General features: G+C 38.2%; 2 protein-coding genes across 3 annotated transcripts; both read right to left on the bottom strand.

Annotated features, from left to right (window-relative positions):
- Positions 1-12: 12 nt before the first annotated feature.
- On the bottom strand, positions 13-6,862 carry LOC119010944 (SLAM family member 9-like). Of its 2 annotated transcripts, XM_037083577.1 has the most exons (6): positions 5,446-6,862; positions 4,828-5,148; positions 4,462-4,743; positions 3,678-3,779; positions 3,069-3,112; positions 13-1,712 (listed from the first exon to the last, which is right to left on the bottom strand). In XM_037083577.1, the coding sequence occupies exons 1-6, from the start codon at positions 5,495-5,497 to the stop codon at positions 1,542-1,544; spliced, it is 972 nt and encodes a 323-aa protein (XP_036939472.1). In that variant the 5' UTR covers positions 5,498-6,862; the 3' UTR covers positions 13-1,541. The 2 variants fall into 2 exon arrangements, with proteins under 2 accessions (XP_036939472.1, XP_036939473.1); XM_037083578.1 differs by lacking the exon at positions 3,678-3,779.
- Positions 6,863-7,009: 147 nt separating this feature from the next.
- Positions 7,010-12,952, bottom strand: LOC119010946. Its single transcript, XM_037083582.1, has 6 exons — positions 12,895-12,952; positions 11,885-12,190; positions 11,537-11,803; positions 10,174-10,269; positions 9,700-9,743; positions 7,010-8,632 (listed from the first exon to the last, which is right to left on the bottom strand). Exons 1-6 carry the CDS (start codon positions 12,950-12,952, stop codon positions 8,408-8,410), a joined length of 996 nt encoding a protein of 331 aa, XP_036939477.1. The 3' UTR covers positions 7,010-8,407.
- Positions 12,953-13,145: the final 193 nt, after the last annotated feature.

The following is a 13,145-nucleotide window of genomic DNA, read 5'->3' on the forward strand; positions in this document are numbered from 1 at the left end:
GACCATTTGTAGGACCATTTGTAGGACTCTAGAGCTGTTTTTCTTTGTGGATAAGTAGAAGATGAAATATTTTGTGTCAGACACATTTGCTCCCCCTCTTGTATTATGCTAACTATACTTGTATTCAGTGCAATGACAATAAATCTAATGAATCTAATCTAAATAATCTTGTTTAATATTGTGATTTTTTTCTGCAAGAAATCAATCAGAGCCTCTGTTGTAGGACATAGTAAAACTTAATGACACTTTGCTAAAAAAAAAAAAAAAAAAGAAAAAAAATTCAAGTTTCATTCATGTTGGAATACTTCACCTCTTCAAGTCTACAATGCAGAAGTATTTGATTCTAAAGTTGTTATAAATTGGCAAACAAGGTGAGGGCCCAAATGCCGACAGCAGATGGGAGGGAGGATAGGGGAACAAAAGGCGAGCTTTCTTTAAACAAACTTGAAAGATACAATAAGCAAGAGTTCTAGAAAAAACAAAAATGAATCACAACGACAAAAGACAAAGTAGCAACAAAAGCAAAGTATAAATCAATGAAAACTCATGGAACAAAAATCAGAAAGACACCAACTGGGGGACATTTGGGGAGACATTGGAGGAGACACAGAGTGGCATCACAGGGGAAGAACAAAGACTATATAGACTCTAACTAACGAGGGGATCAGGTACAGATGGAGTGAGGCTGGAGAAAGACAGGAGAGGGAAAGAGACGGATAAACATTGGAAAGAGGAACAGAAAAGCAAGACGCGACACATGAGGGCACAATTCCAAAATAAAACAGGAAACAAGAGAACATAAAAACTGGGATCATAACAAAAGTGGATTTTCAAAAGAACAAATTCAACTCATTCAGCAGAAACAATAATGACACAATAAAATGGTGAACAAAAATGTGAAGACCAGAAATGACTTGATAATCAATTAATTGTTAAGGAAATATAAAAATGCTAACTGATTTCTAGGTTCAGACTGCACCACTCTATGATGCCACATATGTACGAATAATGACACATAATCCTGGACCACTGGGTGACGAGAGCTACAATTGTATACAGTGTTCAAAGATGGTCCGTCATTCATTTAAATGAAACGTTTTTGTCCGGATTCCCTCAAATGATTCCACATTTTTTGATACTTTACATTTTTTTGTACCATCTTCATAGATGTCTGCAACTCAGCTTCTACCAAGTCTGCAATTCATAGCAAAGAAGATGTAAAATCAAGAAATTCAAATCAAACAGGAAAAAAAAAAAAAACAGTCACCCCCCACCCCAGCAAAGAAAGGCGACTTATGACTATACAGTGTATATAGTATATACATATGTTTACATATCTACACACAGCACACATGTACATGCAGAAAAATGCATTTCTTCATAGTTTAAAGCTATTTACAGAGGAATGTTTGCGCATGAGAAAAGTCTTTCCCGAGCAGAGCAGGTTACATAAGGTGCGATTTTAACTCTCAGTAACACACGGTGACACACGGTGTGAGGGTGGAGATCAGCATGTGGAGTACAACTCCACAGGAATCATTTCAGGACCTGGAAGGCTTTTCTACAGAAGCATACAGGCTCTCTGGCAGAGTCTTGGTTTTATCCTCAGTGGGTCTCATAGGTCCAGTGTGAGGCTCCACATAGCTGTAGATGGTGGATGGTGAAGAAGGAGAATTACTTGTTGGATCCAGAGGTTGGGCTGCAGCTTCCACCTGGTAAATAAATCAGATAAAACATTTTCAGCAAAAGCTGTTTCCAATATTTACTTTACACTTTATTTCTAAATGTGTTATTATACTGTATTAACATGTGACTTAATCTATATGTCTATGTCTATGGCTACGGCTAAGGCGTTTTCCTTCAACAGCAGAGGGGGGTGTGGGACATGGATTCACTGCAACTAAAACACACACATAAAGAAAGCACTGCTTTGGCAACACATACATTATAGTAGTAAAAACACTGCAAATTAAAATGTGTTTGTTCTTAGACTAAAAAACAAGATTTCTGGCTCTCAGCAAACAGTGTTCTTTGCTGCACTTTTCACTAAACAGTCACATAGATAGATGTCTGGCAAAAACACTTTACACAAGTGCAGAGTTTTCTGCTCACCATATTCTTTGTATTTACTCTGTAAAAATATGCAGAAGTACAATCTTATGGCAAAGTATGAAGTCACACGCAGCCATATGCTGAAATTACAGTGATGATGTGATTTGAAGTATTATATCTGGTCCTCTCTTCACTGTCACCACAGCCACAATGACGGAATTCAACAGCTGTATCTTTTAACATGTTGGTATAACACTGAAGTTATTTATCTTTACATTTTCCAGTATATAGATTAATAGTTAATAGTTTAATGGCACTCATCAAAGTTTCCTCTACATACATTTAGTGCAACAGTATTTTCCAAACTTGTGGTTTATTACCCCCCATAACAGTGAAATTAACTATCCATCCTTGCATGTAGCTTAGACTATGAAGAGTGCCAACAAACAGGAGCAAAGGGAGGAGAAGATATATGATGTAAAATACCTAAAATACCTAATGTAAATGTAAATGCATTGTTGCAGTGTTGTCCCTTGTGACTATTAACAATTATATATTATTTTGAGAACATACCCTCTTGAACATTTCTCCACTGTTTCATAAACTTGAACACAGTTTTGGAGATTATGTTACCTACGACATTCTCAGAAATAGACCCTTTGTTTCAAATAATGCATTCAATTGATGGGGAAAAAACTATAATTAAACACAGGCAAATTCAAGCACAAGCAAGCAACACAACCAGTGACATGGCAGGCAGGAAGCAAGCAACAGGACCTGGAACAGCAGATTAATGCAGACGATAGTAGCAAGAAGTCTCAGGCCACTTTGTCTGGTAAATGTATAGTGACAGGTGTGCATAGGGAAATTAAATATATATATGTGAGGCTCCACTTTCTGACTTTAAAAACATTCTTTATTTTCCCAATTTCCCTTAAGGTTTGGTTTGTTTGTCTTTGTTTTTGCTGTTTTTGAGAGAGATTTGAAAAACAAAAACAAAACAAAAAAACACTCACCTCAGGAACTGCATACACTGTATTGTCGATGCTCACTGTTTTTTCTGCAAGTCAGTCATAAAAAATACATGTTGCTTTAATTTACGATTCATTTTAGACAACTTTCTTTTTTAAATAATTAAAGTTTTTTAGCTTTCCTGCTACTTAGTTGAATTACATGTACATTTCTTGAGATGCATCTACACTGAATCTGACTGCAAATGAACAACAGCACACTTAAAAGCCTCTATGTATAGGATTTTATATTGTGTGATGTTGTTGACTGAGATCTGATGCTGAGTGTGAATGGGCTAAAGCACAAGCACAAGTGCAATTCTGAGACTGTCTCATTTTTCTGCATTGGAAATCACTTCTGGTAATAGAATAATTCAAAAGATGCAATAATTACTTCTATTATATCTATAAAAAGAAAAATGAGTCAACAGTTGTGGATACATAACATACAGTGTGAACGGCCTGTAATTTTGTGGATTATATAAGTACTGTGATTATATTGCCTACAGACACCAAGGGGATTTATGTGCATGGCAGCTATAGGATACTGTAAACAAACAGTGTTATGTAGATTTTACTTTGCAATTCTGTGTTAAAATGCACACTTGGACTTACGTTTTCTTCTCCGTAGAACATAACAAAAAAAACCTGCTGCTGCAATTATGATGAGGAACAAAAGGGTGATCAAAGCTGTTATAACGCTGTGAGGTTTAGGATCTGTAAAACAAACAAAACCAGTTTAGAAAATGATACCACATCTTATCAGTCAGTCTTTTTTAACAGTTTGTTATGGATAGAAGTCATGTGACTTTATTGCAAGATTCTGATGAGTTTTAGTCATCGATGCATATTTTGTTGCTCTATTTTAATGTATCAAGTGCATTTAAAATAAAAAATCAACAGACTGACGTTTTAATTATAAAGCTGCATTAGTAAAAAAAAAAAGTGATCTGGAAGAAGGAATGATTTGATTAAAAATAAAAGTGAATCATTTGAATAGCCTTTGTTTTAGATCACTCTGGTAGAGGTTAATTATCATAGCTCCTTCTGCAAATCAAAGTCAAAATATTAGACTGAAATTGAAGATTCTTCTGTAACTTCATAACCTACTAAATACTAATAGATAAGGCTCATCATTATATATTTTTTTCCAGGGGTTTTTAAGTTAAATGAAACTTGACTTAACTGATTTTAAAAAGAGTCTACGCTCCTCCTCTACATATACTTGCTGGGTTTTCTGTGTTACGTGTTCATAGTAGTTTACAGTTAAAGAGGTCGTCTTGAGATGATGTCAAAAAAAGCTATTCTAAACATGACAAAATTAAATCAAATTAATTAAGTCATTTTTATTTCCATTATTTTATATTATTTTGTTGGTTGTATTGTTTTTAGGTCTTACCATGATGTCGGGGGCAGAAATCTTGAATCTTTGTCACATCTTTGGTCCAGCTGACCTGGTTGCTATGGTTACAGGTGATTGAGTCATTCACCAGGTAGACTCTGAGAGAAGCACCAGAGGTCGTGACCCCTGATCTCTCTCCTCCCTCCTGACTGCAGGTTTTGGCGTCACATGTAAAAGTGCTGCTGATGTGAGAGTCCTGTGTGCTGCAGGTCACAGTGAGGTTACAGTCTGAGCTGCTGGACACAGAGTCCACTGTCAGCTTAACTGGAGACACTGGATCTGAGGAGGGAAAGAGGTGTGAGACTTTTTAGAAGCAGGACAGCAGAAACTTAATTATAGTGTCTCAGATGTGAACAAACCCACCTTGAACTGTGACTTTGTATTGAGTTGTTTGTTCATCAACAACCCCCATCACTCGTCCAGTATAAATTCCACTGTCTGTCTCTTGTAGATTCTTCAGTTTCACCCAGTATTTTTTCACAGTAAACTCAATCCTTCCTCTGTAACTTGGAGAGACTTCTGGTTCAGTACCAGGAAGCCATCTGACTAACATTAAGTCTTTATTAATACTTTTATTATTGAAGTTCCAAAAAACAACACTGTTCTCCAGATCATCAACTTCTGTGAGATTCAGCATCAAATTGTCTCCCTTCTGCACAAACACAGGAGTCACAGCACTGGACCCTGTAACAACAGCAAACACATGATACAATAAACAACACAAATAATATATGGTTTTTTGGTCAGTAGGCTGAATGTTACCTCATTCCTACAATATTTCCAACACATTGTCAGGATGATTAGTGCTTTGAAATCAGGAGCCAACCAAGAAAAGAGAATATATTTTAAAAATGTTTTGAAGTTCTAACCTTGTTTTTGATCTTTAACCACATGTTTAGTTCTGAGATATAAAAACTAGATTTTTTGAAAACAAAAGGAGGCAATCCAAACCATGAAGTATTAGTAGAATAAAGTTCTTACCTTGCAACAAATATGCCAGAAAAACAGTGCATACAAGTGAAATAGGCCCCATTTTGACTCGTGTCACACCTAGAACAAGGAAGTTTCATTTGTCTTTTATGCTCTGCCAAAAGTAGTCTAACCAGTTTCCTGTCTCCAAATGGCCACTCCCTCTATGGCAGTGCCACTACTGAAAATCAGTGTTGACTGACTGTCTTTTGGGCAAATTTTATCTTCATCATATCCTGATAAAGCACTGAATAGAAGTTTTAGCCCAATATGCAAAATTAATCACCCAATAAGACCTTTTTATCATGGTCCTGTGCAACCATTTACATAAATGAAAGTTTCTGATTGTGTTTCACATCAACAATACATTTCAGGGATGAAAAGAACTAATATTTCAAAAAGCAATAATGGGTCAAATTGACCAAAACTGTTACAATATGGTAGTAAGACGAGGACCCAAATGCAGAAAAACAAGTTTAGAGTTAAGAGTTAAGGGAATGAAAGGTGAGCTTTAACAACTAAAGCTGAGAAATAACCAAAAGTTGCAAGGTGCAAAAATGCCTAAATACAAAGTAACAAAACTACCACAAAAGTACAAACCAAGAGTAGAAAGTACAAATTTAAAAGGAAAGATCAAACCAGTAATCATGGAAACATATAGCCAAGAACAAAAAAACAGAAACAGAAACATACCACAGGGAGTCACTGGAGATTACACAAAATTAATCACCCAATAAGACAATCTGACAAAGACATGAGGGAGCACAAAGAGTACCTCCACTACTGAGTGGAAAGGACACAAACTTTCCTCAGATCATGTGGATAATGACTGAGAGGATAAAGCCAGGGTTCTTGTTCCAGTTGTATGTGCCCCCTGTTGGAGCCCACTGGTAATGACTGGTGTTGACTGGTGTTGTGGTGAGGCAAAAAAAAAAATCCTGTTTTCCCCCTCAGGTTCACACATGAAAAAAGAAAACCTCCTGAAAATGTTTAACACTCAGTAAAGGGGCTCTTTCTTTCTCCTGATTTTATTTTCCACTCCACTATTCAATAAGTTTCTAATTTTCCTTTTCAGAATTATAAAATGGATCAACAGAACAAAAGAAAATGTCTTCACTTGTCCATCAAGGCTTTTGCATTCCCCAATAAAGGTAATAAAATCTTTTTTACTCAGTCTTTTAACATTATCTCTTGACAGCCACTCCCTCTATGGCAGTACCACTGCTGAAAATCAGCTTGGACTCATCTTCTTTTGCTCAATGTTTTGCTTCTAAATCTGTTAATGCACGCCACAAAAAATGTGGGAAAACAGTCTGCATAAAAAAAGCATAACATTAGTCACCCATAATAAGACTTTTTTTGCTGTGCAGTCTCTTAAATAATTGAAAGTATCTGGGTCTTATTGACAACAACAGTGAATTTCAGGGTTGGAAAAAGAACTAATATTTCAAACAACTCAAAAGTAGAAATGGGTCAACAACATGGTTAGCACACATTCTGACACTCATATGCTACATGTACAGTACAAACACACTAAATGTAGGACAGAATCACATGAAGACGGACAAAACAGATGGCCAATATAATAGTTTATTAGAAAACATATAAATACACACATCACAGAGATCATTTCCAACTTAGGCGATGGTAGCCATTTTAGATTGTGGGCCCTTAACTAACATTTGCATTAAAAATTAAGGCATTATCAATAAGAAGGAAATCATGAATTAAAAAATCTTTGTTCACACGAGAAGTATCTTTGTTCAAACACGTGAAATTGTTTTCAGTTTACAGCGAGCAGTCAACATACCTGGATTTTTGCACTTAATTCCAACTGTCTCCAAATAAAATCTTTGCATTACTACTCTGCTGTCTTTGTACCTCGTGTACCTTGCAGTGATCTGGCTCCTCTAATTTTATCTCAATACTGAGCAGCCTCAGATGTTGCCTTCTGTGGTGCTTTTAACCACGTAGAGTGAGCGCTTTAGATGGGCCGGTGCTGACCGGCTTTTAAGACAACTCTCAAATCAGTCCAGCAAATTGGGAAAGTCCAGATGAGCCGCAAGATTAAATCATTTTATCTCTATTCAAGTTAGCCAGGCACTGAACCTGAAGTCAGTCGGTTTAGGAAGTGGACCCCACAACACAGAAGAGCCGGGTAATTTTATAGCCGGGAAGAAATGTCTATGTTCTTGACTTTGACTTCTACATTTTAATCTTTGTCGTGCTATTTCCTTGCATACCAGCAGTTCTCACACTCCACCGGTCGTCTTTTCTGCCCACTCCGTATCACAGCACCGAAGCGCAGCCTGCTTGCCTTCGCTGCAGAGCTCCAAAGCCGTCTTGCAATCTGCAGTGATCGTTTTGGCATCCCAGCTCTTTATTCTGCGTTCCATGAGTGAATCAGGCAAGAAAACACACTGATAATTTATCGGAGATAGTGTCACTGCTGTTTGTGATTGTGTTTTTACACAGGCCTACAGGTTATATTCCTCAGAGATGGGCAAAGTCACAATGAAACCCCTCCCAGCAGATCATTTCTCAAGTATTTGATGCTTTTAACTTTGTCCTGTTTTTTCAGGGACACATGAAAAGCCTGATGTAATAAATTCATTAGGTTATTTCAGAGACCAGATCTATGTGTGATTAGAAAAGAGCAGTTGACCAGAGAAGGCACTTCCAGGCCTCCTCGTCAGTAGCCAGCATGTGAAGGAGGGTACCATCATTTTTTTTCCCCCAATTTTTCCAAGCACAAACAATTCAAAAATGTAAAAATGTGTGCTATTTACATGACAAATAAGTCTTTGAGGGGACAAAAGAAAATAGTTCATATTGCGCTTTACGACTAGACGTGGTTGCAGGAGGCTCCAGTGTTCCCCGTGTGCCAGCATGTTAGATGGCTGAGGCAGAATACAGCGCTAGCGTCCAGCATACATTTATATTTAGTCCTGTACATCATTGTCATAGATGTTTTTCAGCTGTGGGTGTTTTGGGGGACCTGGGTTTTTGTTTGTGGGGACCTGGCATTGGTCTTGGCAGCTCTGTTAACTTGAGCATACACGGTCTCTGGCTGAGATGTGTCTCTGGTTGGTTTCACCTGTCCTGTGGGAAACTCCAGCAGGCAGTAGGTGGAGGTTGGAGAAGAACCTGAACACTTGTCTGCAGGATCCTCTTGCGGAGTTTGGGCTGGAGTGACTTCCTAAAAATAAACCAGAGTACCTCGTTAGGAAAATTAAATGCTTGCAATTGTTTCTTTGCCGTACATAGAATATATCCAAACTTGCAGGTTTGAATTTATAGATCACAGTGCATCTAGAAATTATCTAGATCACCACAATACATTGGAACACAAGGCAGGAGCACAAAGAGAGATCTGCATGTGAGTGTGCAGCCCGCAGCCGACTGGGTGCAGCTGCTGGTGTAGCGAGGGGATGGATGTAATTTAGATGAGAGTGAAGTACGATAGTTATGGCTGGCCAATGCATTAGGAAGGCTACATTTTGATTTTAAAGTATCACCTGTGCTTATCTCAGTGTGACCGTTTTGAAAGCTGAACTAGTGGTTGGCACATTAGTGGGATAAAAGAAGAGCAGAATAATTGGGAAATGTAGAGAAAGACAAATTACATTAGAAAGACAGTACAGCTTGTTAACTCAGCTATGGAAAAAAAAAATCTTCTGTGTTTGTCTTATTACTTTAATAATGTTGTAAATTATACAATTCAGTTTGAATGAAATTCAGTCTCACATGTGACTCGTATAAATTGTCACATAAATATCAACCTCTAACTGTAAAAGCATGAGCCCACAGTGGCACTCCACTACACCATGAGGCACATGTCAGAAAAAATATTTTAGCTGGGCCTTTTGGGCAAAACATAATTATTTCCACTTGTACTTGTGAAAAGTAAACAGATTGAACAGGGTTTCTTAGAGGTGTACTGTACACATATGATGATGAGACTGTAAGGCACATTATTAATAGCAGGGTGTGGTGATGGTGCCTCAGCTCCAGTCTTCATGTGCTGAAATACATCTTACAAGCCACCAGATGTCATTGTGTTTCTTGAGTTTGAAACCCGGAAGCTCTGAATCTTTTTAGAAAGAAAGCCTCTAAGCTTCGTAAGCTATTTATGAAAATCGAGCCGTCATTGTTGATCTACTCAAAATGTGAAATTCTGTTCCTCAGGTCCTCACTGGCAATGCTTAGAGAGTTATATAAAAGAAAAAAAAGGAATAAAAGAAAATAGATAAAACTGCTGCTTACCTGAGGAACTTCATATATTGTATTTCCGTTGCTCTTTTTTTTATCTGTAGGTCAACCATAAAAAAAATATGAAAAAGTTGATTTGTTGGGTAACATTTCCCTTCTCTCTTCTACAAATTCAGAATATTTTGAACTGCACTGACACAGAACAGCTCCAGGGGTCTCTGACTGACCCAGACTTACATGTTATATCATTTTTCCCAGACAGGATTGGCAGGGATGTAATCAGGGTATCAGAAATACCTTTTTTACATTTCCTTTATTCATTGAATCATTTCAGTCATATCTCCATTAATGCCATTTTTCTTTTTTTGTTTTGTTTTACAGCCTTCACATTGCCAGTATGTTGTCTAACTGTACAGTGAAGTGTGAGGGTGTGAAGGGTGTGCTCTGCTGCAACACAGGATTTATGGCTAACTGCAGCTACTGTGAAGATTCTAAATACAGCGTACTGAAAAGCATGCTGGGACTTACAATATCTGCAAATGAGGAAGGAGCAAATGCTCACAAGGACAACCCCAAGGACAGCTGATCCACTGGCAGTCCCAATCAGGGTGGCTCGATTAGGAACTGTGAGAAAACCAAAGAACTGGATCAGAAATGCTGACATATCTGAAGACATGTTTAAGTTTACAAATATTTCTGAAGAGCCAATTTTCACAGATATCTTCTTTCAGCCCCAAGTAGCTTGAACTTGACCTCTGTGGTCTTAAAAGTCCTGTCAGACTTCGCTGAAATATCCCCGGCATCGTCCAAACTGAGCACCAGGACACAGAAATAATGTCTCAGACCTTGACTTCTTTTAAAAAAAGATTACTTGCAAATCTTTTTCTGACCAGTAAGAAGATGTTGGTGTGTTGACTCCCACATTATTTGGTGACATGATGATGAATGACACATGAAAATGATAAAAACAAAACTTCCCCTGTACAGTGTAAACCCTGCTGTTTACGCCTCTTCTCCACACGGCTCTGTGTGTGTATGTGAGTCAGCCTGCAGTCCATCCATTCCTATGGGAACTTCTGTGATCTCCAGTGTGTTGGTGGATTTTGGACATATCCTATGAACTGCATCCAAGAGGGGTCCTACTCTGATGCTCAGATACTGAACCTGTTTGAAACATCCACAGATGTCCAGGTGGTTCACTAGCAAGATGTTTAAATATTTATCCTGTCTTGCACGTCCACAAACGTGCAGCTGGTTCATTTGCTAGACGCTGAAATATGAAACCTGTGTTGTGTCCACAGACATCCAAAAGAAGGCCTGGACTGATGGACATTAAAAAGACATGATCCAAACATCTCCCTGATGTCACATGTTTGCTGGGAATATACAGGAGCAGCTCTACAATGTTTAGGTCACGCTTTTAGGGACTGTTCGACAAGATGATGTCACTAACGCAACTGTTGGCTGTGTCTTTAAAACGCATATATGAAACATATAAAAAGTATAATTCACAGTCTTATATTTCATTAGTTTTATGGCAAACTGCAACTTTTGAGTTGAAAAATTGTCTTTTAAATTGAAAAACTTTGTGCATGGCACAAAGGAAAACCTTTCACAAGGCTCCTCGAGACGGAATACTGGTACTAACTGGGAAGAAAATGCACCCAACCATCCCATCTGTGCCAATATCAATATCGAAAGTGTTGAGAGCACAGAGAGCATATAATTAATAGAAGCAAATAAGATTTTCACACATTAGGATCATTGAGTAACTTTGTTTTTACATGGCTCTCTGTTGTGTCTGAACTGAACCAATATTAATATTTGAATGGTTATGGTAGCTTTAAGCTGTCAATCACTAATTGTTTGCTATAGTGTCTTTTAATCTTACCTGGATGTTGCTCACAGTGATCTTTAATCTCCAGCTCGTCCTGTTTAAAGCTGACCAGGTTGCTGTGGTTACAGATGATGAAACCTTGCTTCTGGTAGACATTAATCGAAGAATCAGATCTCTCTCCTCCCTCCTGACTGCAGGTTTTGTTGTCACATGTAAAAGTGCTGCTGATGTGAGAGTCCAGCGTGCTGCAGGTCACCGTGAGGTTACAGTCTGAGCTGCTGGACACAGAGTCCACTGTCAGCTTAACTGGAGACACTGGATCTGGAATGAAGATAAACTGGTGTGAGGGTTTTGAAACAGGGTGCTGCTGTGGAGCAACATTTGAAATGTTAAGAAACTTACCCAGAACTGTGACCTCGTATTCAGCCACAGGTTGTTCTTTACTACCACTCACAAATGCAGTGTAACGTCCACTGTCAGCCTTTTGTACATTCTTCAAGCATAAAGTGTAATTTTGTACAGAAATTTCTCTTGACTTGTAACTCTTAAAAATAGTTGTTTTGTTATCAGCATCTACTTTTACAATATTTGTACTGCCATTGAATCTCCATCTAAAATCACTCTCTTCATCCAGAGCAACATGTTCCATGACATGCAGAAGTAAATCGTTTCCTGTCTGCACAAACACAGAAGACCCAGAGCTGGCACCTGCAAGAAGAACAGACATCAAAATCATCTGTGTGATTGTTTAAAGCAGCTGTAATCAACATGTCTACATTAACAATGTATGACTTCATTGTCCGTACATGACAGTTGTTGCTCATAGTGAAAAAGGCAAACAAAATAATCCCCTTTCAGCTCTACGGACCTCTACTTAAAAATGTCTGTCCGCTCGTTGTCTGTTTCATGCAGCTGTTTTCAGCAAGAAAAGCTCTAAAAACACTTTGTATGCTTTCTGCTCAGCAGCCAACATCAGTCTGGAAAAGTGTATAACCAGCTGATGAGGATAATGAAGCACTTTGCCGCTGAAGACCTAAACACTCAGCCTGGTCTCTTTTCCGGGTTTTCAAATACGGACTTATGGTCGTGCTTATTATATAGATGCATCAGTATGCGACAAACCAGGCTTTCAGCTAATTCCGCGGTTAATTCATTAGTGGCGATAAGAGCCACTCAAAACAACTACATGGACCGAATTCAGTACACAGAGAGACACAGTCCCCAACATAAGCAGGCTGGGGCTCAGTCCATATTGCTAGACTGTATAGTACTTAGATTTGACACCACTTACACAAACAACATCAATTGAATATCAGCAGGGAAATGATAAGATTTTGATTGTCTTAATAGTGCTACAGTACTTATTTTAGTAAAGTCATACAACAGATATACACAGAAAATACTCTTGTTACCTTGTGTTTCACATGATTGCAGCAGAGACACAGCAAACAGCAGCACAACGGGCGTCATCGTGGTAATTGTGTGAAAAGAGGAAATGGTGAGGCGCTTTATTCTACACCACAGCCAGTTCACGGAAGTGCGTCCTAACTGGAACCATAACTGAAAGCTCCCTTGCTCGATATCCTACCAAAGCATTCTATAAATGTTAAAGTAATGTAGATTCATTGCAGTAAAATTAGGTTTAAAGTACATCAGTGAAGCT

The sequence above is a fragment of the Acanthopagrus latus genome, chromosome 21, assembly GCF_904848185.1.
Source record: "Acanthopagrus latus isolate v.2019 chromosome 21, fAcaLat1.1, whole genome shotgun sequence".
Classification (NCBI taxonomy): domain Eukaryota; kingdom Metazoa; phylum Chordata; class Actinopteri; order Spariformes; family Sparidae; genus Acanthopagrus; species Acanthopagrus latus.